Source organism: Chelonia mydas, chromosome 5 (genome assembly GCF_015237465.2).
Source record: "Chelonia mydas isolate rCheMyd1 chromosome 5, rCheMyd1.pri.v2, whole genome shotgun sequence".
NCBI lineage: Eukaryota > Metazoa > Chordata > Testudines > Cheloniidae > Chelonia > Chelonia mydas.
This window is the reverse complement of record NC_051245.2, coordinates 79180810-79203196: the sequence shown is the minus strand read 5'-3', so window position 1 is coordinate 79203196 and position 22387 is coordinate 79180810. Positions and strand designations below refer to the sequence as shown.

Genomic DNA, 22387 nt, shown 5'->3' with positions numbered 1-22387 from the left:
GACTGGAAGGGGGGAAAGAGTGTGGTCCTCTTCCAAGTGTTCCCCCTCACAGTAAATTACGCTGAACTTCATGATGTGATCCTTCCTTTCATGCTTTGATCAGCAGTGAAATAGCTGATGAGGACATATCCTAGTGCATCAGAGTCAAGAGGACTACAAGAACAGATCTCAGTGCTTTTGTTTCAGGTTCAGACAGACATCACTGCGTTATTTAATCTTCAAAACAGGGACTGAGTAAATTTTCACAGCCAGTGTCACAAAACAGGTTTCAGAATAGCAGCCGTGTTAGTCTGTATCCGCAAAAAGAAAAAGGAGTACTTGTGGCACCTTAGAGACTAACAAATTTATTTGAGCATAAGCTTTCGTGAGCTACAGCTCACTTCATTGGAATGCATCCAATAAAGTGAGCTGTAGCTCACGAAAGCTTATGCTCAAATAAATTTGTTAGTCTCTAAGGTGCCACAAGTACTCCTTTTTCTTTTTGCGGTCACAAAATACTTTTCCGTACAAAAGCTTAGATCTGGGAGAACAAGGTGGCAGCTCAAAAGAGGTGGCGAAATACAGTGCTGCTATGTACTCCCCTTATTCCTAATTAAAGCCTGTCCTGTTCTCTGTACACTAGTATCAGGTATGCTATTTGGTTCAGCACCTATTTCAGCTCAGTGACTACCAAAGCATTTGGCACACAAATTCCTGGATGGTCCAGTATATGAGTAACCTCTCTTCTTTTACAGGTACAGTATAGCATTTAAGACTGCTTAGAACCTTCAAACCTTATCAGTACAACAAAGTGTTAGAATCAGACTACTCTGATCATTGCATGTCTACCTCACTTGACCACATTATGCATATTTGTGGCCCCTGACAAGCATCACCCAATGCACTAGAGAGAGATCAGGAACACCTGCAAGTCCTGCTTGAGGCACCCAAGGAAGATTTTTTTGTAGGTCAGTATGCGAGCCAGGCTGAAAAGCTTCAAAGGCCAAAGCTTTGAAACTGACGCTTAATGTCAGTGAAGACTGCTACGCATCAGGACTCAGTTCCAGTAAAGCCCACATCAGCACAGACCTCCCTTCCATATCCCCGTAATCCCACCTGTCTAACTGTCCCACTGAAATGCCCAGCACTAACACTGAGTTCAAGGGCTCGGTCATGCCACTGCTTAGATACTTGGAGTCTGTGGTAGGAAATTTCAGTTTACTGAATGAGGCACAGATTTCTTACAAGAGGCTCACCTAAATCAAGGCAAACCACCCCTCCTATATCAAACAACCAGTTTACATCAGGGAATCCTAATTTTACTCTCCTGCATTCTCAAGCTTCAAGTGCAACAGAGAACAACAAGTCAGGTCTCACTGGATGTTCCAGGTGCCACAGTCATTCCTGATCCTCCGATATACTACCACAGATTCCCACGGTACTAATTTTGTGTTCATCACTCCACATTAGTGGAGAGTTAGGATTTCTCCATGCAGTCAGAATGTTTTTTTTTTTGCCTCCACTGTTGTTCACAGTTGGGAGAAGGGGAAAAAGAGAAAAGAGGGGAGAGACATTCAGCATACAAAGCTCTGGCCTCAACCCCAATGTACCAGTCCCTCTTATACTGATGCTTCACAAAGCCCTTTCAAGGCTCCGCCTTGAATAGGGGCAGGATGAAGATAGTAACTCACCCTATTTGGACTTAAATGAGTCAGAGGATCCTGATGTTAAATACATTGTTAAATACATCCCTACTATAGAGGAACAGAGATCTTGACTTTACAAGGGAGGACCTCATTCTCCACCAACCTCTCCCCAAATTCTTACCAAAGTTGTACAAGATAATTGTTGAAGCCAACACAGTAATCTATAAGGGCCATAACTGAGGTACCCAGGAATCCCTATGAAATATGAATTGTGCCCTTACACCCAAATCAGGTGGTGAGAAAGTGTGACTGACTTCTCCCACAGCTGCCTCAGTCCTGAAGGCAGACAGAGGGGAGAGAAATAAAGCCTACATAGCCAAAAGTCAGGTTAAGCTTTGTAAGAAAAGCACTATCCTGGTCAATTCTCTTATCCTCAAAGGCACACACCTGGCTCATCTTGAGGAATGGGCAATATTGGATACTATCTATGGTGACAATGGACACAAAGACAGCAGTGAATGCCGAAAGGTCTTCAAGCACCTGGGTTCCTAGAAAAGTTCCAGAGAAACCGGGTATCCACCTTAGATCAGAAAAAGGCTGTTTGGGGAGCATGTAGAGTGTTTACAAGAGGAAGACAAACATAGCATTGCATTTTCTAAGGCCTGAATCTCACCCCAGGGGTCCTTCCTTCCAGAGTAGGATAAGGTAAGTTTTGCATCAACTGACTTCCACTGTTTGCTGAGCCTTTAGTCAGCACACCATTACCTGGACCTTATTCTCAGAAGCAGATTGGAAGCCTTTTACTCCCGATGATCCCTGCTCAACTCAGACACAGACACTGTTCTGTGGGGCTATGAGCTTAGGTTTCAGAAAGCCATCCTGACTGCATGCATTTCAGTTCCCCCAACCCCCCCATATCTCCCTCTCCCCACAAAAAAAACACCACAATGTTTTTGTGTTTATCAACACCAGGAAGAATTGCTGCAGGGAAATCCAATCTGGCCTGGCAAAGAGCAATCAAGGCAGTGCCACCAGGTGAAAGACAAAAGGGGGTTTACTCTAGATATTTCCTGACACACAGTCCTCAGGAAACTGCATCAATATCTAGTCAAAGAAGTTCAAGGTCACTACCCCAAGAACCATCACCCCTTTTCTAGATATAAGAGAATGACTGTACATCCTCTGGACTTTGATGTTTCAGCACTCACCAGAGTGTTGTCTCTAATCCTTCAGTTGTCCAAGTATCTATACAGGATAAGAGTGCATTTAATAAAAAAAAAAAAAAAGGCAGTTTATGCCAAAGGCAAGACCTAACTGGCAGTGCTGTTCTCGCTTCAGCAAATCCTACTGTTGTTTAGGAAGTATCTCTATATGCTTGTAAGCATCTTCAATCTGTGTTACTGCAGGGGTGCTGGAGTTGTTAGAATTCAAGACTGACTGCTGGGATTCTGGTTGTTATTGGTAGGGCTCCGTGTCTGTCACAGAGGCTGCGGAAGTCATGGATTCCGTGACTTTTTGGAACCTCCATGACTTCTGCAGTGGCCAGTGTGGCTGGTCCCGGGGCCAGCTGATCAGGTAGCCCCAGAGACAGCCACACAGGCGGCTGCTAAGGCAGCCCCGGGCAGCTAGCCCTGGATACCGCCCGACCAGCCGCCGGTGAGGCCGGACCTGGGGACTGCCTAAGCCGCAGTCCTGGGGGCGGCCGGAGCAACCACTGCTCAGCAGCTCCCGCGACAGCTGGTGCCGCTGGCCCCAGGGCACTCCCCACCCCAGAGCAGCGCCTTCCCCCGGGGACCTCCCAGAGCAGCGGCCCCCCCACCTAAGATTTAGTCAGGAATTTTTATAGTACAAGTCATGGTCAGGTCATGGGCTTTTATTAAAAATACCCATACCTAAATTATAGCCTTAATTATTGGGATACAAAGCCTTCCAAGTAGTTTCTATGGCAGATCACTATTAAAAGGCTTTGAAGTGGACTTCAAGGTCCTAATGGAAGAAAAAAAATACAAGTATTTTCACATCACATCTGGGTAACTAACAGACTCTAAGCCTCTTTAGCATGGTAGGAGACAAGAAGCAATACTTAATTTGAAATCCATTCCTAAGACACCTTTTGTCCAGACTGTAGTGATGACAGATTTGTACATCATGAGAGGAATTATGAATACAGAACTCTACAAACTGAGAACACGGTCTATCCAGAAATAGTAGCTGCACATCAGATGTCCTGAAAATGCAAGCAGTCAGAACCTTTAGAGACCTAGTATTACAAAAGGTGGTCCTGGTTCAAGTAAAGAAAACAAAGAGACACCAGGTCGCACCTGCTGGAAAGAGCTTTATTTTAGAAGATGTTCAAAACTGCCACATACATGGCAGAGAAGATCATCATCATGCAATTGATATTACAGATTCTTACAGGTGGTCCTTAGATAAGGAAGAGACAGCATAGCTTTGACTAGTCAGGGACACCAGAGATGAGTTTCCTTACTACTCACCCCTACAAGCTGCCAATCATCTCATGGCATGAAGGAGACCGCATTAGCAAAGAATGTCTTCACCTATATATTTCCTTTCCACTAGCCCAACTCACAGCATAGATCCACAGCAATACTCAGAAGACAAAATGCTCAGTGACCATATACTGACCGGTGCAGACAGATTTTCACCTATTACAGATAGTTAAAGGCAGTCCCATCAACCTGAGAATTTGGACTCAGATCCCCAGCTAGGGTATTAGCCCAGCCCAGGGGCTCTTTCCGTGACAAGGCAGAGATCATTAAGCATAAAGAGTAACATTTTCAAAAGTGTTTAAATAACTTAGAAGCCTATATCCTCCCATTGACTTTCAATGGCACTTAGACACTTCTGAAAACGTTACCTGCCAATTCCAAGCCTACTGCCATTTTCAAGGTCATCTTCCATACAAACCTGTAACTCCAAAGAGAGACGGTTTGCAGGGAGGTACAATCAGGCCCAGGTGGACTCCTTCTACTTCAGGGGTTCTCAACCTTTTTCTTTCTGAACACACACCCCTCTCCCCAACATGCTATAAAAACTCCATGGCCCACCTGTGCCACAACAACTGTTTTTCTGCATATAAAAGCCAGGGCAAGCATTAGGGGGGTAGCAAGCAGGGCAACTGCCCAGGGCCCCTGACACAGGGAGCCCCACAAAGCTAAGTTGCATAGGCTTCGGCTTCAGCCCCAGATGGCAGGGCTCAAGGCCCTGGGCTTCAGCCCCAAGTGGTGGGGCTTCAGCTTTCTGCTCTAGGCCCCAGGAAGTCTAATGCCAGCCCTGCTTGCCAGACTCCCTGAAACCTGCTCGCAGCCCCCAGGCCCCTGGTTGAGAATGACTGCTCTACTTGGCTCACAAAGACTACTGGTTCTCTACCTGCAATCCCAACTGAAAGTCTAAACTCCATCCTAGTTTGACAGCTATTACAGACTAACACCTTAGCAACCCTGGCCATCAAGTTAACATTGGGATTGACACACTTTTTTTTTTTCTTAAATAAAACTCCCTATGCCATCTGATTATTAATGTGGTCCTGAGAAAGTTGACAAAACTTTATATTGACCCATTCAGTACCTGCAAACTCAGGTTTCTTCTATGAAGGTCAGTTTTCTGGTGGCAGAAACTTTAGGGACTTAGGGTCTCTCAATCTGAGCTATTTAGCAATTTACCTTATGCGAGATTATAGGGTAAGGGAGTGCTGCAGACTCTCCAAAATGCCTCTCCAGAGGCAGTGTTGGAAATGCACATTCACTGGGTGTTTTTTAAAAAAAAACAAAACAAAAAAAAACAAAACAGTGGTACTTCTTCCATGCTTTGCCAACTAAGTTAGTTCTACCAATGTGAGACATCGCTCATAGAAGATTGAGTGGATATTCAAAACACATGTTCTCTTGTCTCAGGTTCCCTTCACTGGAGTCCAAATACATACATGGCCTCTATGGAGTGGACTTCCTCAGGGTATCATATGATCCACTGAGCTTCTTCAGCTTCACTTCCTTTTGAGGGGGCTCAGATGCCCTATTCGACACTGTGGATATATCTATTCCACAATTAAACACATGGGGGTTAGCCAGTGTCAGCTAAATTGGGCCAGCCACGGGAGTTTAATTGCAGTGTAGCCACAGCGTGTTAGGCTCCTTCTTGAGTAGGGGTGGAAAAAAGGGGAAGTACTCTCCCAAGCCCACTAACCAGTGGTGCCAAAATATGCTGTCACAGTGTATTGTGCAGATCTTCATACTATGAACTTCATTCAGTCTTCAGCTTAGAATTTAGAACATCTCTCACCCCATGTTCTTCATATCTCTCTCCCTCTCCCCCCAGTGGTATATACTTAAAACCATGTAAGAGCTAGTTCTGTTAAGGAAAAACATAGTGAAAATCAGACAACACCAAATAGATCCACAGAACAGAACTTCTCTGCAGTTTTCTTCTCAATCTTTCCCCACCCACCCAATAACCCCTCATTTCAATTCTGGACCTATGTTCAACAGGGACTGGCACTTATGCTAAGCAGCATTTTAGTGAGCGGTATAGGGACAGTCATGAGAGACGTGAAGTCATTTCTCCTAACACCCTATAGTAACTCAAGGGGAAGAAACTGTTTTAAAGGATCAAGTCACTAATCAGATCAGCAAAGGACAGATTCATCCACCCAAAGCTGAGCTTGGCTATCTCACCCACTCTGACCTGTCAGTATTTGAACACAAAAGTCTGACAAATTCAGCATGTGGCGCCCTCTACGTCTTTTTCAATATGAGACTTGGAACACAACAGAAAGCAACTCATCCATTTGAATTTACTAATTCCTAGTGCTCACTACCTCAGTGATAGGGGTATCTGAAGCTGAAAACAGCTCTAAATTACATCTGAGCCTCTGTTTCCATTAGTAGAAAGTTAGGCTGATCAACTCAAGTATCATCCAGACACCAAACCAGTGCAACTGTTCAAATAACCATGAATTTTATACATCAAATAGTTTCAGGTGTTACATCTTTCCCCCTCCCCCAGTCACACAAATTATAAAAACCACCAAAAAAAAAAAAAAAAAAAAAAGAGACTTTTAAAATGTGTCTTCCTCCACCCACCGAGTGATCTATACCAGAACAACACAAGCAAAAAAGGAAAGAATGGATACAAAGTATTGTAAAATACAACAAACTAAAATAAAACAAGACAAGACTGTGTTCCCCCTCTAATCTTTCAATTAGAGGTAACACCGCAATACTGACCTCAATGAGTAGGTCTATACTGTAGCTGGCAGAAAGATTACCAGCGCAGTAGACACCCTTGTGCTATTATGGTTCAAACCTGTACACTGAAAACAGCAGTGTGGACACTGATGCACAGGCAGACGCTCAGGCTAGCCACCTAAACTTGGACTCACCTGACCCCTAGGTCTATCTCCACCAGTGCAACAATGTCAACACTTAACACACTAGCTCAAGCCCACCTAGTGCAAGTCTGTTTACCCAAGCCAAGAAGCTTGCTCTCATCTGTAGCGTAGACATACCCAAAAGGCACAAGGACTATTTACATGAGCAGCACTACTAAGTTTTTGTGTAAGGGAACTGTTGCCCCCTTACTAAGGGTCAGTGGTTTGGTTGGCTAGCTCCCAGTACTAAAAGGGGAAGGGTCTATGGGAAATCAGGACCCTGAGACTGAGAGTCCCCAGGAACAATGCGGAGAGGCCAGTGCTCCAGCTCAGCCTGAATGACAGGGCGGGCAGGCTAATCAGGGAGTCAGGAGGCCAGGGAGCTCCCATCCTCCGTGTGAACTTGATTGGCCTGGGTCAGACAGCGTGGGCCGAGCTAAGGAGAAAGCAGGGGCCCAAGCTGAGCTGCGGAGCAGAGCTGTGCCAGATCCAGAGGGACCAGAAAAGCAGTCCAGAGAGAGCGCAGACCCTGTCCTGGGAGCAGAGCTGCAGCAGCCAGAGCCAGAGGGGCCAGAAAAGCAGCCCAGGAAGCAGGTCAGTGCTGGGAGCAGAGTCACAGAAGCAGCCTGCAGAGCAGACCTGTCCTGGGAGCAGAGCTGTAGCAACCAGAGCCAGAGGGCTCAAAGAAGCAGCCCAGGGAGCTGGAGGCAGAGCAGCAGCAGCACAGAGACGGAGCGGTGCAGCTGGGGCTGGAGCAGTCTGGAGCTGGGTGCAGTGAGCAGCTGGAGAGAGCGAGGGGGACCCTGGCTAGCGGGCCCAGCACAGGGAGACGCCTCAGCCAAGAGGCTCTGCAGGCCAGGCTTGGATCGTAACCCCAACAGAGCGGGGACAACACTGGGAAGAAGGGTCCTACCACTTAGAGCCTGACAGCGTTTGGCCACCACCAGAGCAAGTGTCCAACCCACAGCATCCCTGCAGCACAGCCAGGGCCTGAGAAGGCGGCCTGGGACTTACAAGGAACAGACTGTGAACTGCCCTGACATTCCAGAGACACTGTTTGTGATGTTCCCTGCCACAGAGCCGGTTGATGTGTTTCCTTTAACCTTTCCCATGTTTCCTATTCTTTTTAAAATTAATTGTTGATTAAATAACTTGCATTTGCTTTAACTTGTATGTAATGGTCAGTGGGTCAGAGAAGTGCCCAGTGCGGAGAGAGTACTCTGGAGTGGGGACACCCTAGCCCCTGTCCTAGGTGACCACAGCAGGGTTGGGGGTCGAGCCCCCCAGGAATCCTGGGCCCAGCCTTGTTGGGGTTACGAGGACTCTGCCAGACAGGAGAGTGGAAGGGGAGTCCTCAAGGGCAGGGAGGCCACTGGGTAAAGGAAGTGGGAGCAAGGACTCAGATCCTTTCGCTAGCTCACTTCACCGGGGTAGTGCAGAAGCCAGGAAAGTTCCCCACGAGAGCGGGACTATTACCCCGCTTTCATTTGCCATGTCCACATGTATATGAAGATAGTTACAGTTACTGTGAGAATCACAAGTTATAATTTTTAACTCTATTAGATTAATATACCTTTTGTATTACAAAAAAGCTGGAGAACACCCTTCACTGATTGCGTACTTGAACATGCAGATGTAATAAAAGAAAAGGAGTACTTGTGGCACCTTAGAGGTGCCACAAGTACTCCTTTTCTTTTTGCAAATACAGACTAACACGGCTGTTACTCTGAAAGATGTAATAAAGACATTGTCTAGTGGTCTGAACCCATGACAAAGTCAGAAGCACCTGAAATTGGGGGGAGGTTGTTTATTTTCATAGGGTTTTAAAAAAACAACAAAAAACAAAAGACAACAGGTGAAACTGACAGGGCCACATTGTGCCATCTGTTTCTAAACTCCACAGCCCAATGATTTAAGAAATGGCAGCACTGTGTGGCCTCCAGATGGCTATATAATTGAAGCACGTAGTTGTGGTATTTCTAGAGAGGTAAAGACAGAGGCATTAGATGCAGTTATACATAACATATACATGTATTTAGAATGCCCAAGTTCCTTTATCAGACCAACTACTTCTGTCAGACTTACAGAAAGTGAAACGGTGAGGGTATCTCTAAAACTAAGGATGATACTTCCTGACCTGACAGGAGAGTTGAGAGGATTTACTTGCTACTATCTATTAGGTGCTTTGAAGGTGAAGCACACTGAACAGCTAAATATTATTTAATGTGCAGCATTCCAATTATAATAGTTATCTTTTCATACATTTGTAATACCAGATTGTTCAAAATTAGAGGAAAACACATATTACCCGTACTTTTTCAAACACACAACTTGTTATTTCCATATCAAAATTTCTTTACACAGACACTTGTCTACACCAAGGAACAAACCCATGACAAGTTTTAAAACTATTAAATTTGAGATTTTTGCTTTTTTTTTTTTAAAAAAAAAAAGCAAAGCAAAGCATAAAAATAAAAATGGTTAAGTTGTGAAGTACTATCTACCCATATATACCCCTGCTCCCACCCTACCCCCCACCCCGGACCAAGATAATAACTCGGGTAGCATTTTACTAAGCTTCCTAATAAAATGCGTTTGAGGGATCATCCTTGTTTAGAACCAACATGCAGTTTCACCCCAAAATGTAACTTAAGGAAGTTGAAAAGCTCAGGAAATCATAGGCTTAGAATTAAATTGCTTCTTCAATTGCTATGCTGTAATCAAAGCCGTGAAATCCTGTCGAACCCCTGAGGTTCAAATTCTAAATTTTATGGTTTAAATTAACTAGGATTGTGATGGAAAGAATATTTAAGCACTATCCCTCTTCCCATCCCCCCCCCGCACCCCCCCCAAAAAAGATTTTTTTTCCTCCACCCTACATGTTGGGCCAATACCAGATACCACACACACACTCTATATGTTGTATTCATGAAAGAAACCAAAACAATGGTAAATGGCCACTCATGTTCCACATTAATTTATAAACAGGATTCTAAGAGAGAGAAACATGAATGAGAAAAGACAAGAAAGATGATAGGAACAACAGTAACGTTTACTTGCTACAGATAAGACAGAAAATACACATACAAAATAAAGTTTTATGAAGGAAACAGAAAAACATCACATTTCAAAGAAGTGTGTTAGTGTTTACATTTGACACGTGGAAACTTCAGCACTTTTGGTGATACAGTGGTCTATTTAAGTGGCTCTAGATCAGAGGTGGGCAAACTACGGCCCGCGGGCCACATCCGGCCCACGGGACCATCCTGCCCAGCCCCTAAGCTCCCGGCTGGGGAGGCTAGTCCCCAGTCCCTCCCCTGCTGTCTCCCATCCTCTACAGCTACGCCGCTGCCACATGGGCAGCGCTCTGGGCGGCAGCGTGTCTAGCTCTGGCTGGGTGGCATGGCTGCCAGACATGGTGCTTTGAGCAGCATGGTAAGGGAGCAGCGGGCAGTTGGATGGGGCAGAGGTTCGGGGAGGGAGGCATTCAGGGGACAGGGAAGAGGGGGCAGTTGGATAGGGCTGAGGTTCTGTGGGGTGGGGGCATGGGACAGAGGGTTAGATAGGGGGTGGTGTCCCGGGGCGGTTAGGGGCAAAGGAGCAGTGGGGGTTGGATGGGTGGGGGAGGAGGCCAGGCTGTCTGGGGAGGCACAGCCTTCCCTACCTGGCCCTCCGTACAGTTCTGCACCCTGATGTGGCCCTCGGGCCAAAAAGTTTGCCCATCCCTGCTCTAGATTCAAGATTTTAACAGGACTCAACAAACCTGCTCTGAACTGCATGAAACACAGCAGTTGCCTCTTCCCACTGCCTCGGGTCAAACATTTGACCCTATCTATTTTTTATGAAGTTATGACTTGAGAATTATACCATATAATTTGTTCACAATGTGTGTTACTCCTAGTAATCTTTAGCAGGAGTTATTTAGCACATGCAATGATAATTTTTAAATTAAGTACACAGAATTCAGAAGGAGTAGATCAATGGTGCAGACTATATGAGCTAGTGTCAAATATAATGCAGCATGAATTTAAAATAGGCTAAGCTCTAAATTAATTTAGGTGAAATTCTATTAGAAATATGAGAAAAGGAAATAGATACAACTATAGCTTTGTGGTATGCAGTAATCAGTAGTACAAAGGGGGGAAGTTACTGAAGACAAAACAATGCTATTAAGCACAACTGCTAATACAAAGCATTGAGAGCTAGGATGAAAAGAGATCAGAACACACAAGTTTCCCTATTTTTATCAACAGAGAGTCTTGGCAAATGTGGATTACTTTTTGTTAAGTTTTACCTAGACCAGAAATAGTCTTTAATTAGTATTTAAAATTCAAAAGTCTCTAACCCATGTCCACATACCAACCAAGAGGCAGTTTCATTCAGCAAGATATCAGCATCTGAAGATATTCAGAGACTATAAAGCCAGGATGGGCCATTGCTATAATTGTCCGACCCCATAAACTTCCCTTGATTTCTGTTTGAACTGGGATATCTCTTTTAGAAAAGCATATCTATATGCTGTGCAGAAGCTTTAACCATTATGTCTCCAATAACATACTGACTACTCCAAAATGTGGCAGAAGCTTACAGTTCTGAGTTTAAAGTCTTGTTATATCTAGTACCCAGTAGAATTTAAAGGAACCACTGAAGCAGACAGACAAGAAAGAGACTCAATTACAATAATGAAACTGCCTTCTCCTTCCCTACCAAAACACTGCTGAATTCAAAATAAGGGGTAAAGAGTGTTCCATGTGAGCTCTTCTATTTTTTATGTAAGGTCAGTAGAAGCAGCTTTGATGATCTAATGACATGCTGCACTTGGGAGTGGGAATCTCTTCCTTGTAATTACCTTTTTCCTATCTACCCGATCATAGATTCTCCTCTCAGTTGCAATAAAACCATTTCATGTATAAATTGTGACTGGCTCCTACTGCCCGGCGTCCCAACTCCTGCATACGTTTAATATCTTTGCGTGACAAGTTGTTGCTGTTTCCGTTTTCTTCCCAATACAAATCCACATTTATCTCAAGCCGGCTCGTGGACAACGGGAACAGACACCGAGAAGGGTGGGGGGTCGGGGGGAGAGAGAGGGGGGACTTCCAGTTGTTTCTCCGTTGGCCAAATTCAGACCGGGGGGAGGGGGAGCAAAGGCTTCCTATTTCAACCCAGCGGCCCCTGCTCAGCGCAGATCTGAGTTATCCGGCCCCCACGTGGGAAGAGGAAGGAAGCGAAGGGCTCTGAAGCACCCGGGCTGAGGAATGGAGATATCTGCAGTCTCTTACCTTGTCCAGCTCATCGTGCAGCTCGGCCAGGCTGGGCCGGATGAGCTTCTCGCCCAGCTCGGCGGCCGTGTGCCGGTAGTGGTCTATCCTGGGCACGGCGTCCATGGTGTTGTGGCCGAAGGTGCGCAGATAGTAAGTGTTGGTGTGGGTATCATAGTGATGATGCCCCCCGGAGCCGCCGCCGCCCCCGGAGTGGAGGCTGCCCTCGCTCAGCACCGTGTCGCCGCCGTTCTGGAAGCTGACACCGCCGCCTTCCAGGCCCCCGCCGGGCTCGGCCGGGCTCTCATCACCGGCCGATGGGTCCACAAAGTTCACCCGAAACCTGCCCTTGGCTTCCTCGCTGCCCTTCCCCGCTGCGCCGCCCTGCCCGCCAGGTTTCTGGGGCTCGTCCGCCGCCGCCCGGCCAGAGCCCTCCGCCACCAGGTCCACCTGGAAGCGGCTCTGGCTCGGGGTGGGACCCAGCGGTCTGCACAGCGCATCCCCGGCCGCTGCCGCCAGAGACAGCCCCGCTTCTGGCTCAGAGTCGGCAGCCGGCGCATCCCCAACGCCAGCCGGCAAACGCGGCGTTTCCTCAGTCCCTCCAGACCCCGCTGCTGCCTGCTGCTGCTCCCGGGTGGAGCCGGACAGCGGCTGTTTCCCCTCCATGTCTCCGGCTCAGGGCGCAGCGAACGAGCGACAGCCCTGGCTGCCTCTGAAACCTGAGCGGCGGCTCCGCTGCTTTAAACGTCCAACCACCAGCCGGGCTGCCCCGAGACCACGCAACGCGCCGCGCCCGCCCCTCGGCGCCTCTCCCCTCCCTCCGCCGCAGCGCCAGGTGATGATGATGATGCTGCTACTGCCGGGGCGGCTCTTCTCTCTCGCCCGCCCGCAACAAGCCCCTAACCCCGGAGAGAGGGGCAGCAACAGCCGCCTTGCGGAGCGCTCCGCACCGGACCCCGCCCCCTCCTGCTCCCCCCGGCACCGACCGGGCGCCCTGGCTGAGGAAACACGCGGTGCCCGCTCCCCACTGCGCTACCTGACCTAAACCCAGAGCCACCCTGACGCCGGCGAGCGGCGATCCCCACACCCCGAGCCAGGGCCCCACGCCGCGGCACTGACACCCGGAGCAGGAGGCGGAGCGGCGCTCGCCCAGCCCCAAAGCACTGACAGCGCCGCGCTGCGAGCAGCCGGCAGAGCTGGCCGGGCTCAGCCAATCGCCGCTCCCCCGCGCGGCTGGGTCTTTAAAGCGACACGAGGCCGGGCCACCGGCGGAAGTGGTTCCTTCCCAGTTCTCGCCCTCGGGGGCTGTTGGCGGCCCGTCCGCTGGGACTCGCTCGCCTTCGGGCCCAATGGGCCTGGCTCCGCTTCTCTTTCCCGGGGCGGGGGCGCCGCCTGTCTCGGAGGCTCCTCCTGCGCCGTCCCGCCGGCCGCGTTGCGGCAGCAGGAGACACCCCGCTCTGGGGCGGATGCTAGCGCCGCGACGGCTGCATCCGCCGCCGCCGCCGCCTCGGAGGGAGGGGGGAGGCGCAGGCTGCGATCGCGCTGCCCAAGCAGCCTCATCCAGCCCCGCCCGGTGGCGGCTGGTGCCGGTCCCGGCCCGCCCCCTGGCCTAGCCTCCCGCTCGCCTGCTCCCCCGGTTTGAAAGTTATCAGCCCGCCGGCTGTGAGTGTGCAGGCTGCGGCGCGGTGGGAGATCTCGCGAGAAGAGGCAGAGGCGAAGCTCTTGGGGTGACGGGGAGGCATGGGCTACCCGAGGCGGGCGGGCGGGCGGCGGCTGGAGACCGCTTAAAGTGGCAAGTGTCAGGGGTAGGTCAGGGGGATGCTAAGCAGCAGGAACCTGGGGGTTTGCGGTAATTACAGCCGTTTTCCATGTCCTCGCCACCCTTCTTCTGTCTGTGGTGCGGGACGAGTCCTCACCAGGAGTGTTTCCACCCACTTCAGCGGGGCAGTGTGGGGGGATGAGAGCCCAGGCTCACAGCTCCCTGCTCAGAGGTGCTGGAACACTTTTGATAGTGGGGATGCTAAAAGGCAGCTAACCAAACATAAAGCAGTGGTGCCTGAACTTTTTACCTCGCATACCCCCACCCCTTCTCTGTCCCCCCAAGAACTGGGTCTGGGAGCAGGGCCGTGGCTCGGGGCGGGGGAGACACGGACAGAGATAAGGGGGCTGGCAGCTGGAACCCCAGGTCGTGGGGGGGCGGTCAGTGGTTGGGACTCTGGGCACAGGCTGGGAATACTGCAGCACCCCCTGTATGCCTATGTCCCCACTGAGAGCTCAGCTACCCCCTGGGCTCTCAGCTCTATGCTTCAGGGAGCTGGGCTACTGCTCAGGCTCCCCACTGTCGCTCAGGCTCAAAGCTGGGCTGCCCTCCATCCTCCAAGGCTCTTGGCTTCCTGCTTATAAATTGTCTGCCCTCTATAACACTGAGAGAGAGAGATGCACAGCTGTTTGCTCCCCCAGGTATTAATTACTTACTCTGTGTTAATTAATAAGCACTTTTATTAAGTATAAAAAGTAGGATTTAAGTGGTTCCATGTAATAACAGACAGAACAAAGTAAGTTACCAAGCAGAATAAAACAAGACATGCTAGTCTAAGCCTAATACAATAGGAAACTGAATATACACCCTCAGAGATATCCCAATAAGCTTCTTTCACAAACTAGACTCCTTCCTAGTCTGGGACAAATGCTTTTCAGACCAACGTTGTGGTTTATGGTCTGGGTCCAGCAATCACTCACACCCCTGTAGTTACTATCCTTTGTTCCAGTTTCTTTCAGGCATCTCTTTGGGGTGGAGAGGCCATCTCTTGAGCCATCTGAAGACAAAATGGAGGGGCTTTCAGGGCCTTATATTCTCTCTCTTGTGGGCAGAAACCCCTTTGTTCTTCTGTGCAAAATCACAGCAACAAGATGGTGTAGCCACCTAGCAAGTCACATGTCCATGAATGATCCAGCTTTTTGGAGGCCAACGCCATTGTTTACTTGTTAGTTTGAGCGTTCCCAGGAATGCTCAGATGTGAACTGACGTCTCCCAAAGTCCATTGTCAGTTAAGTGTTTCTTGATTGGGCAGTTACTCAGAATAGTCCTTTCTCAAGAAGCTGCCAAATGCTTCACTGATGTTACTTAGAATCAAACACATTGAGATACAAGTACATAGCCAATATTCATAACTTCAAATACAAAAATGATACACCCATACAGACATCATAATCATAACCAGCAAATTACAACCTTTCCATAAACACCTTACTTGACCTCCTTTGTATAAGATTTGGTGCAACTATAGGACCTTGGTTGCAATAATGATCTATACAGTCACAGTTCATGTCAGTAACGTCACAGAAGGGCTGAAACAGGACCAGCTGGCAACACCTTCTATACTCAGACTTGGAGGGGAGACAGCAGGATGTCCCACCACCACAGTCACTAACTACCACTTATGCAGTGGAGGAGAGACAGAGGGGTAAATTAATTTTTTTCTGCTTCTGTATTATCAAAAAATAAAACCAGATAATGAAGGTTTTCATTATTTTTATTTTCTTTTACAAACTCTCACTGATGCAAATTTGAAATCTAGTGGCTTCTTTGGGTTGAAGATACCGGTTGTCATTGATACATAGTTTTGCTGAATTTAAATGTCAATACCGTAACCTTAAACGTCACCTGGAAACTCACAGCCAGCCAGTGCAGAGCATGGAACACAGGTTGAATAGGCTCACAGTCAGTTACTCCATTTATCAAACAGGCTGCCACATGTTTCATCAGCTTTGGTTTCTGGATGGATGTAAGGTGCAATCCCCAAGTAGAGTGCACTGCTATTATATTATTATAAAAAAGAATTCCCAGTAGAGGATATCCTCTAATCTCTGTCATATAGGACAACATTCAAACACAGTAGACATTTTTTGCAAGTTGGCAAAAAATGATTTAGATGCTTCAATACTACAGTGATGAGAGCTGTTTAAAAACCTGAATGCATAGATGTTCTTTTTTTCTGTTTGTATTTGGGTTGATAGACCCAAAAGAAAGAGGTGGGAATTATGACAATAGCCACCAAAAAAAAAAATCTTAGTTGTTTTTAAAATGTCAGTCTAACACCTGTTTAGGACACTTTCTTGATAACTGATCATGGCAAAATGTATTATTCCTACATCTGAAAACTATTTTCAAGATAGGACTGATTGCAGCTTCTCACAGGCAGTCTGAACTGAGTAATTTGAAGAAGAGGGTAGGAAATAACATCTTTGGCCAGTTTTGAAGCTCCTGGAAAATGGCTTGACACAACATTCAATCTGTGACATTGTAAATGCAAAATGTTCTTTAAGGGCAATGAGAAATAGGACTGCTACTGTTTATTTTATTCAATTTTTCAAGATGTATAACTTGTTGCTATTGTTTTAAAATAATAATAATAAAAGGCCCAGACGCAGCAATGAGCTGTGCATGAATGAAAATGTCTGCCTATATGTAATTCATTGAAAAATCAAGGCCTTCATTTCCAGAGTATGATAGTCCAAACCTCCTACCCAATTATATTTTTAAAATTTTAAAAAATGTTTTTACTTTGCGCTCAAAAGTCTGTAAGGTGCCAAACTTCATTTTTCAGTTCCTTCACCTCTAGATGCATTTAACTTCTCAACAACAAATTTGGTGACAACCCAACAGGCTATCCAAGGCCAGAAGGGACCATTGTGATCCTATAGTATGACCTCCTGCATAACACAGGCCTACAACTTCCCCAAAATAATTCCTAGAGCAGATCTTTCAGAAAAACATGAAATCTTGATTTAAAAATAGTCAGTGATGGATAATGTGCCACGATCATTGGTATATTGTTCAATGGTTAATTATTCTCACTGTAAAATTGTATATTTTATTTCCAGTCTGAATTTGTCTCACTGTAACTTTCAGCTATTGGATAGTATTATGCCTTTCTCTGCTTGGTTGAAGAGCCTGTTATTAAATATTTGTTCCCCATGCAGGAACTGATAGGCTGTAATCAAGTCACCCCTTAACCTTCTGTTTGTTAAGATGAACAGATTAAATTCTTTGAGTCTATCACTAAAGCATGTTTTTTTAATGTTTTAATCATTCTCATGGCTCTTCTCTGAACCCTCTTCAATTTATCAACATCCTTGAATTGTGGGCACCAGAACTGGACACAGTATTCCAGCAATCGTCACAGTAGTGCCAAATACAGAGATAAAATAACCTCTCTACTCCTCCTCAAGATTCCCCTGTTTACTACATTCATTTTTTTGGCACATTGTCACACATTAGGAGCTCATGTTCAGCTGATTACCCATCATGACCCCCAAATCTTTTTCAGAGTCACTGCTTCCCAGGTCAGAGTCCCCCATCTGTAAGTATGACCTACATTCCTAAATGTTTAAATTTAGTTTAGCCATCTTAAAATGCATATTATTTCCTTGTGCCCAGTTTACAACGTGATTTAGATCGCTCTGAATCAGTGACCTGTCCTTTTTATTATTTACCACTCCCCAATTTTTATGTCATCCACAAACTTTATCAGTGATGATTTTATGTTTTCTTCCAGGTCAGTGATACTACTGGAAACACACCTATTTGATGAGAATTCCAATTTCACCATTACATTTTAAGACCTATCAGTTGTCCAGTCTTTAATCCATTTAATGTGTGCTGTGTTAATTTTGTACTGTTCTCGTTTTTTATTCAAAATGTTATGTGGTACCAAGTAAAATGCCTTACAGAAGTTTAAGTATATTACATCAACACTATTACCTTTATCAACCAAATTTGTAATCTCATCAAAAAAGGATATTGAGTTAGGTTGGCTGTATCTATTTTCCATAACCCGTATTGATTTGCATTAATTACATTACCGTCCTTTAATTCTTTATTAATCAAGTCCCATATCAGCTGCTCCATTAGCTTGCCCGGGATCAATGTCAGGCTGACAGGCCTATAATTAGATGGGTCATTTGGTTTACCCTTTTTAAAAATTGGTACAAGATTACCTTTTTCCAGTCTTCTGGAAATGCCCCAGTGCTCCAAGACTTATTGAAAAATCAACATTAATGGTCCAGCCAGTTCTTTCAAAACTCTTGGATGTAAGATAGCTGGACCTGCTGATTTAAAAATGTCTAATTTTAGTAGTAGTAGGGAGAGAGAGCCTGAGAGACAACAATGGATTCAAAAGATGGGGATACTGGTCTTTTCTTAATTCCTGTCCATCAGAGGACTTTGCTGGAGGTGAATCTAAACATAGTTTGAGTTTAGTCCGCAAAGCTTGTCTGTAGTCCATAAACATATTTTAGGCTTAATCCACATAGCTTGGTTTACATCACATATCTTCGGCTTAGTCTGTAAATTTGTTGATGGTCTCCAGTACTTCTTGAAAGGAACAGATAATAAAAGACAGAATGCAGAAGATTTCTTCCAAAATCCATGGGGTGAACATAAGAGAGAGTAATCGAGGTGAAAAATATAGTAAGCTATGGTGAAATTCTGAGTTTGTTCAATGGATAAGAGCTTGAGAAACACAGTGGATGATGCAGAGAACAATGTCAGAATAAAGAATCTCAGGCTAGGTCTGGGAGAAACCACAGGAGCAGTGTCTAGTTTTTTTCTCAGCAATGTTGACTTAAGTTGTTCAAGCCAATAGCATGACATTCCCTTTTAGCAGCAAGGATCTCATTCACAGATACACACACAAAATCCCTGCACCCTGCATATTGTATAAACAGGCATAAATATCACGTGATCACCTCCAAAGAACTGCTTATATGTTCTTAAGGCATTTGTAAGCTATTTCAATTTGGAAATTATGATTATCACTAGCTTAATGCCTATTTCTAGTTTTAAAAAGCAAATGTTTTCATGTATATATAAAAAGGGGGTAACCCTTCAAGTCATATTATAGTAATGATACAGAACTGTTCATGAACCCTGCAATATATTAATTCATCATTAATCAATTTTTCATGTGTTAGAAATCAAACAGTTTTCATAGTACTTATTTAATAAGCTACTACAAATAAATATTACCATACATCATTTTTCATTTACAGTATTTTTATAGTAGCTTATTTCTTTCTAAAGCACTTAATACACTTTATACACTGCATGGAATATACAGCAAGGATTTAATTATGGATGAAATGCAGCTACCTCTTGGGGTGGAATTCAGCAGTTATGTAACAGTGCACACAGAAACACTGCACAATAATTCAGAGAAGAAAGTGGTATATTCAGTTGAAATAGTTAATTACATGTTTCCTAATACTGTTCCACTTACATTATTACTATAATGTACTGCAGGTATCGCTGGTGAACAAAGCATAATATAACACCCTAACATCTCAATGAAATCAAAATGGCATAATGCATGATTAAAGTTTAGAAAAGATTATTATTTTATCACAGTATTACATACAAAATATTTCCTCAAAGTGTGACGCAGTGCTAAACATTTGTAGTGGTGTCACTTCAAATCCTGTCAAAGATTATAAAAACAGAACTAGTGAAAAATCCAACTTTGGTTGGAAAAGAAAGGAATGAACCAAAAATATGCACACATGGAAAAATAACAGGACACGATTGGATTCTTATTACCAGACATATTTTGTTTTACCGTTGGCAAGAATCAGAAATACACTCAAAGTTAAAGTGGCTCTCATTATTAGCAGAAGACATGAAGAAGGAAATGAGGTTTCACATGCCAGACTATAAACTAATGAGCACGTGGAGGGAAATATGTGGTTTCTATGTTTGAAGTAGTTCAAAGATGCAGAAACTGCCTTCAGGAATGGCTATCTCTGTTACTGGTCTAACTGTCAAGGTTTAATACCAATATCCATTATTTGAGGCATGTAACTAAATGAGCAGCTAAGTTTCTTAAACATTTTTTATTTAAAAAGTTATAATATTCAAGGAAATAATATTCCACTTTCTTTATTATAATTAAACCGTAAGATCTAATACATAAATATTTCCAGTTACATTATTTTATATGGTCCTGATCCTCCATCCCTGCAACAGTTTTATGTTGGTGTGACTCCATTCACCACAATGGAGTCACACCAGTGTAAGACTGGTGTAACAAAATGGAGACTAAGGCCCATATATATTTCAGCCACATCTGATATCCTGAACTTGAGGATGTTGAATATGGAGCACAGGTGTTTATCCCTGCATTCACCCCTTCTGCTCTCCCTTCCACTACAAAGGTAGGCACACATAGTATTCTGCTACTGTGTTCTTTATTTTGTACTTTACATCTATTGCAGACGTCTGTCCAAATGAATGCATTAAAAAATACTTTATTTCTCTTCCCAGATTACTGGATGAATTCCTGAGCAATTATCACATAGTCATGTGGCAACTTACCTGTATTTGTATTAAACTAATCCTAGCCACCAGAAAAAATATTAATTATAGCACCACACTTCTGAAAGATTGCCAGACAAATCCCATGATTAAGGCCCTCTGGACTGAAAAACTTTGGGAAAGCTGTATTACCAGCCAGCTGTAAAGGTACAACAATTTATTTCAGGGTACTTGCTTGTTCTCTATAAGCTTGTTGATGTATCCTTGTATACATTCAGGCTTCCATTACCCCAGCTTGTACTCTTCTACATATACTCTGTATTTACCATTTTTTGCAACCAGGCTGCTTTCAGGGGTGCCATTAAAAAGAATCTGGGTATTATCAAAATTCATCTTCTATGTTTCAATGTTATCCTTTAAGGGAGATTAGCAATGTCCTCTCCCAGGAATTTCTTTTGATAATACTATAATAGCAGTACAATCTACTTAGGGGCTTTATGTGACATCCGTCAGGAAACCAAAGCTGATGCAAGATGTGGCTGCATGTTTGGTAAATGGACTATCTAACTGGGAGCATATTCAACCTGTGTTCCATGCTCTGCACTGGCTGGCTGAGAGTTTCCAGGTGAAAAGGTTCTGGTTTCTTTATAGTCAAACTGACTTAGCACCCAAAAGACCATCTCTCTCCCCCTACTATACCGCTACAGTTGAGATCGACAGAGGTCTCCATGTATATTGTGGAGCCCCATGGTATAGATGGGAGGGGGCTGCTGGCAGGGCACTGACTCGAGGACCCTACAGCTGTGAAATTTGTGCCCCTCCCTTGGTCTGCAATACGATTCCTGCAAGGCTCAGAATTTTTCCCAGACATTTGAAAATAGGGGGTGAACTGTTCAAATTAAGTTAAACACAAGGGACAAGCAACACACACTGCTTTTATTAGTCACTAAAATACATGGAATTTTGGATTTTTTTTTTGAGGACTCCCTGCCCGTGATTTCTTTGGGGATGGAGGACCCTGGGTGTTGTGGGACTTGGGCAGTTGTATTGTGGGGAGGGGGGCGAGGGAGTGTCAAGATTCTGAGATTCCATTCAGGGAGTCTAGACCCCTTGCACACCATTGAATACAGGTCCACAGGGGTGCTGTGACCCAGCATGCAGGGAGATTTAGGAGCATGGATAAGTGGGGGGCGGGGGGAGACATGAAGCAGGACTGGTGAAGCTTTGCACAACTCTGGCAGCACAAAATAGTTGTAAAGCTTCCTGCAGCAAAGAATCTCTGGGTTATGTAGAAGAGTCACCATACTCTCCTACGCCACCACGCCTTCCAGCAGCTGGTACAGAGGGCATGGCCAATGAAAAGGGGGTATGGTCAGGACTCTTTTACAGCCCAGTGAATTCCAGCTGCAGGAACTATTCCTTTGGATGAAATGAAATGTGAACAATTTCATCATAAAAGGAAAAAATAACATTATAAGCAATTGAAAGCAGAATTATAATGCAAATCTATACCTACACTGATCTCAGTCCCACAAAGCAAGGACAATGAGCTTTTACTTTACATAATAATGAGTGAGAGAAAACAGCTTGAGTTGAAATTCTTGTGTGTAATTATAGATGGACATTTTAAAACATACAATGGCCTCACAGTTTTCAGTTTTACACTTGTGTTCCTCCCACAGACTTACCCTGGACATTACTAACACCAAAGGCAATCAAATCCATTATAATCTTATAAGTAGTAGAAGCTGAAGGTATAAGTTTGTACTAATGCATTTGTTTCTCCTTGCTTTCAGTCCTTATC

General features: G+C 45.1%; 1 protein-coding gene across 2 annotated transcripts in view; it reads right to left on the bottom strand.

Moving 5' to 3' along the window:
* The window catches only part of SLC12A2 (solute carrier family 12 member 2), a 105620-nt gene extending 88906 nt beyond the window's left edge, over positions 1 to 16714 (bottom strand). For both annotated transcript variants that reach the window (XM_037901658.2, XM_043546782.1), the window contains exon 1: positions 12294 to 16714. In XM_037901658.2, the coding sequence (XP_037757586.1) occupies positions 12294 to 12938 (645 nt within the window). In that variant the 5' untranslated portion in view covers positions 12939 to 16714. The remainder of the gene's footprint in view (positions 1 to 12293) is intronic.
* Positions 16715 to 22387: the final 5673 nt, after the last annotated feature.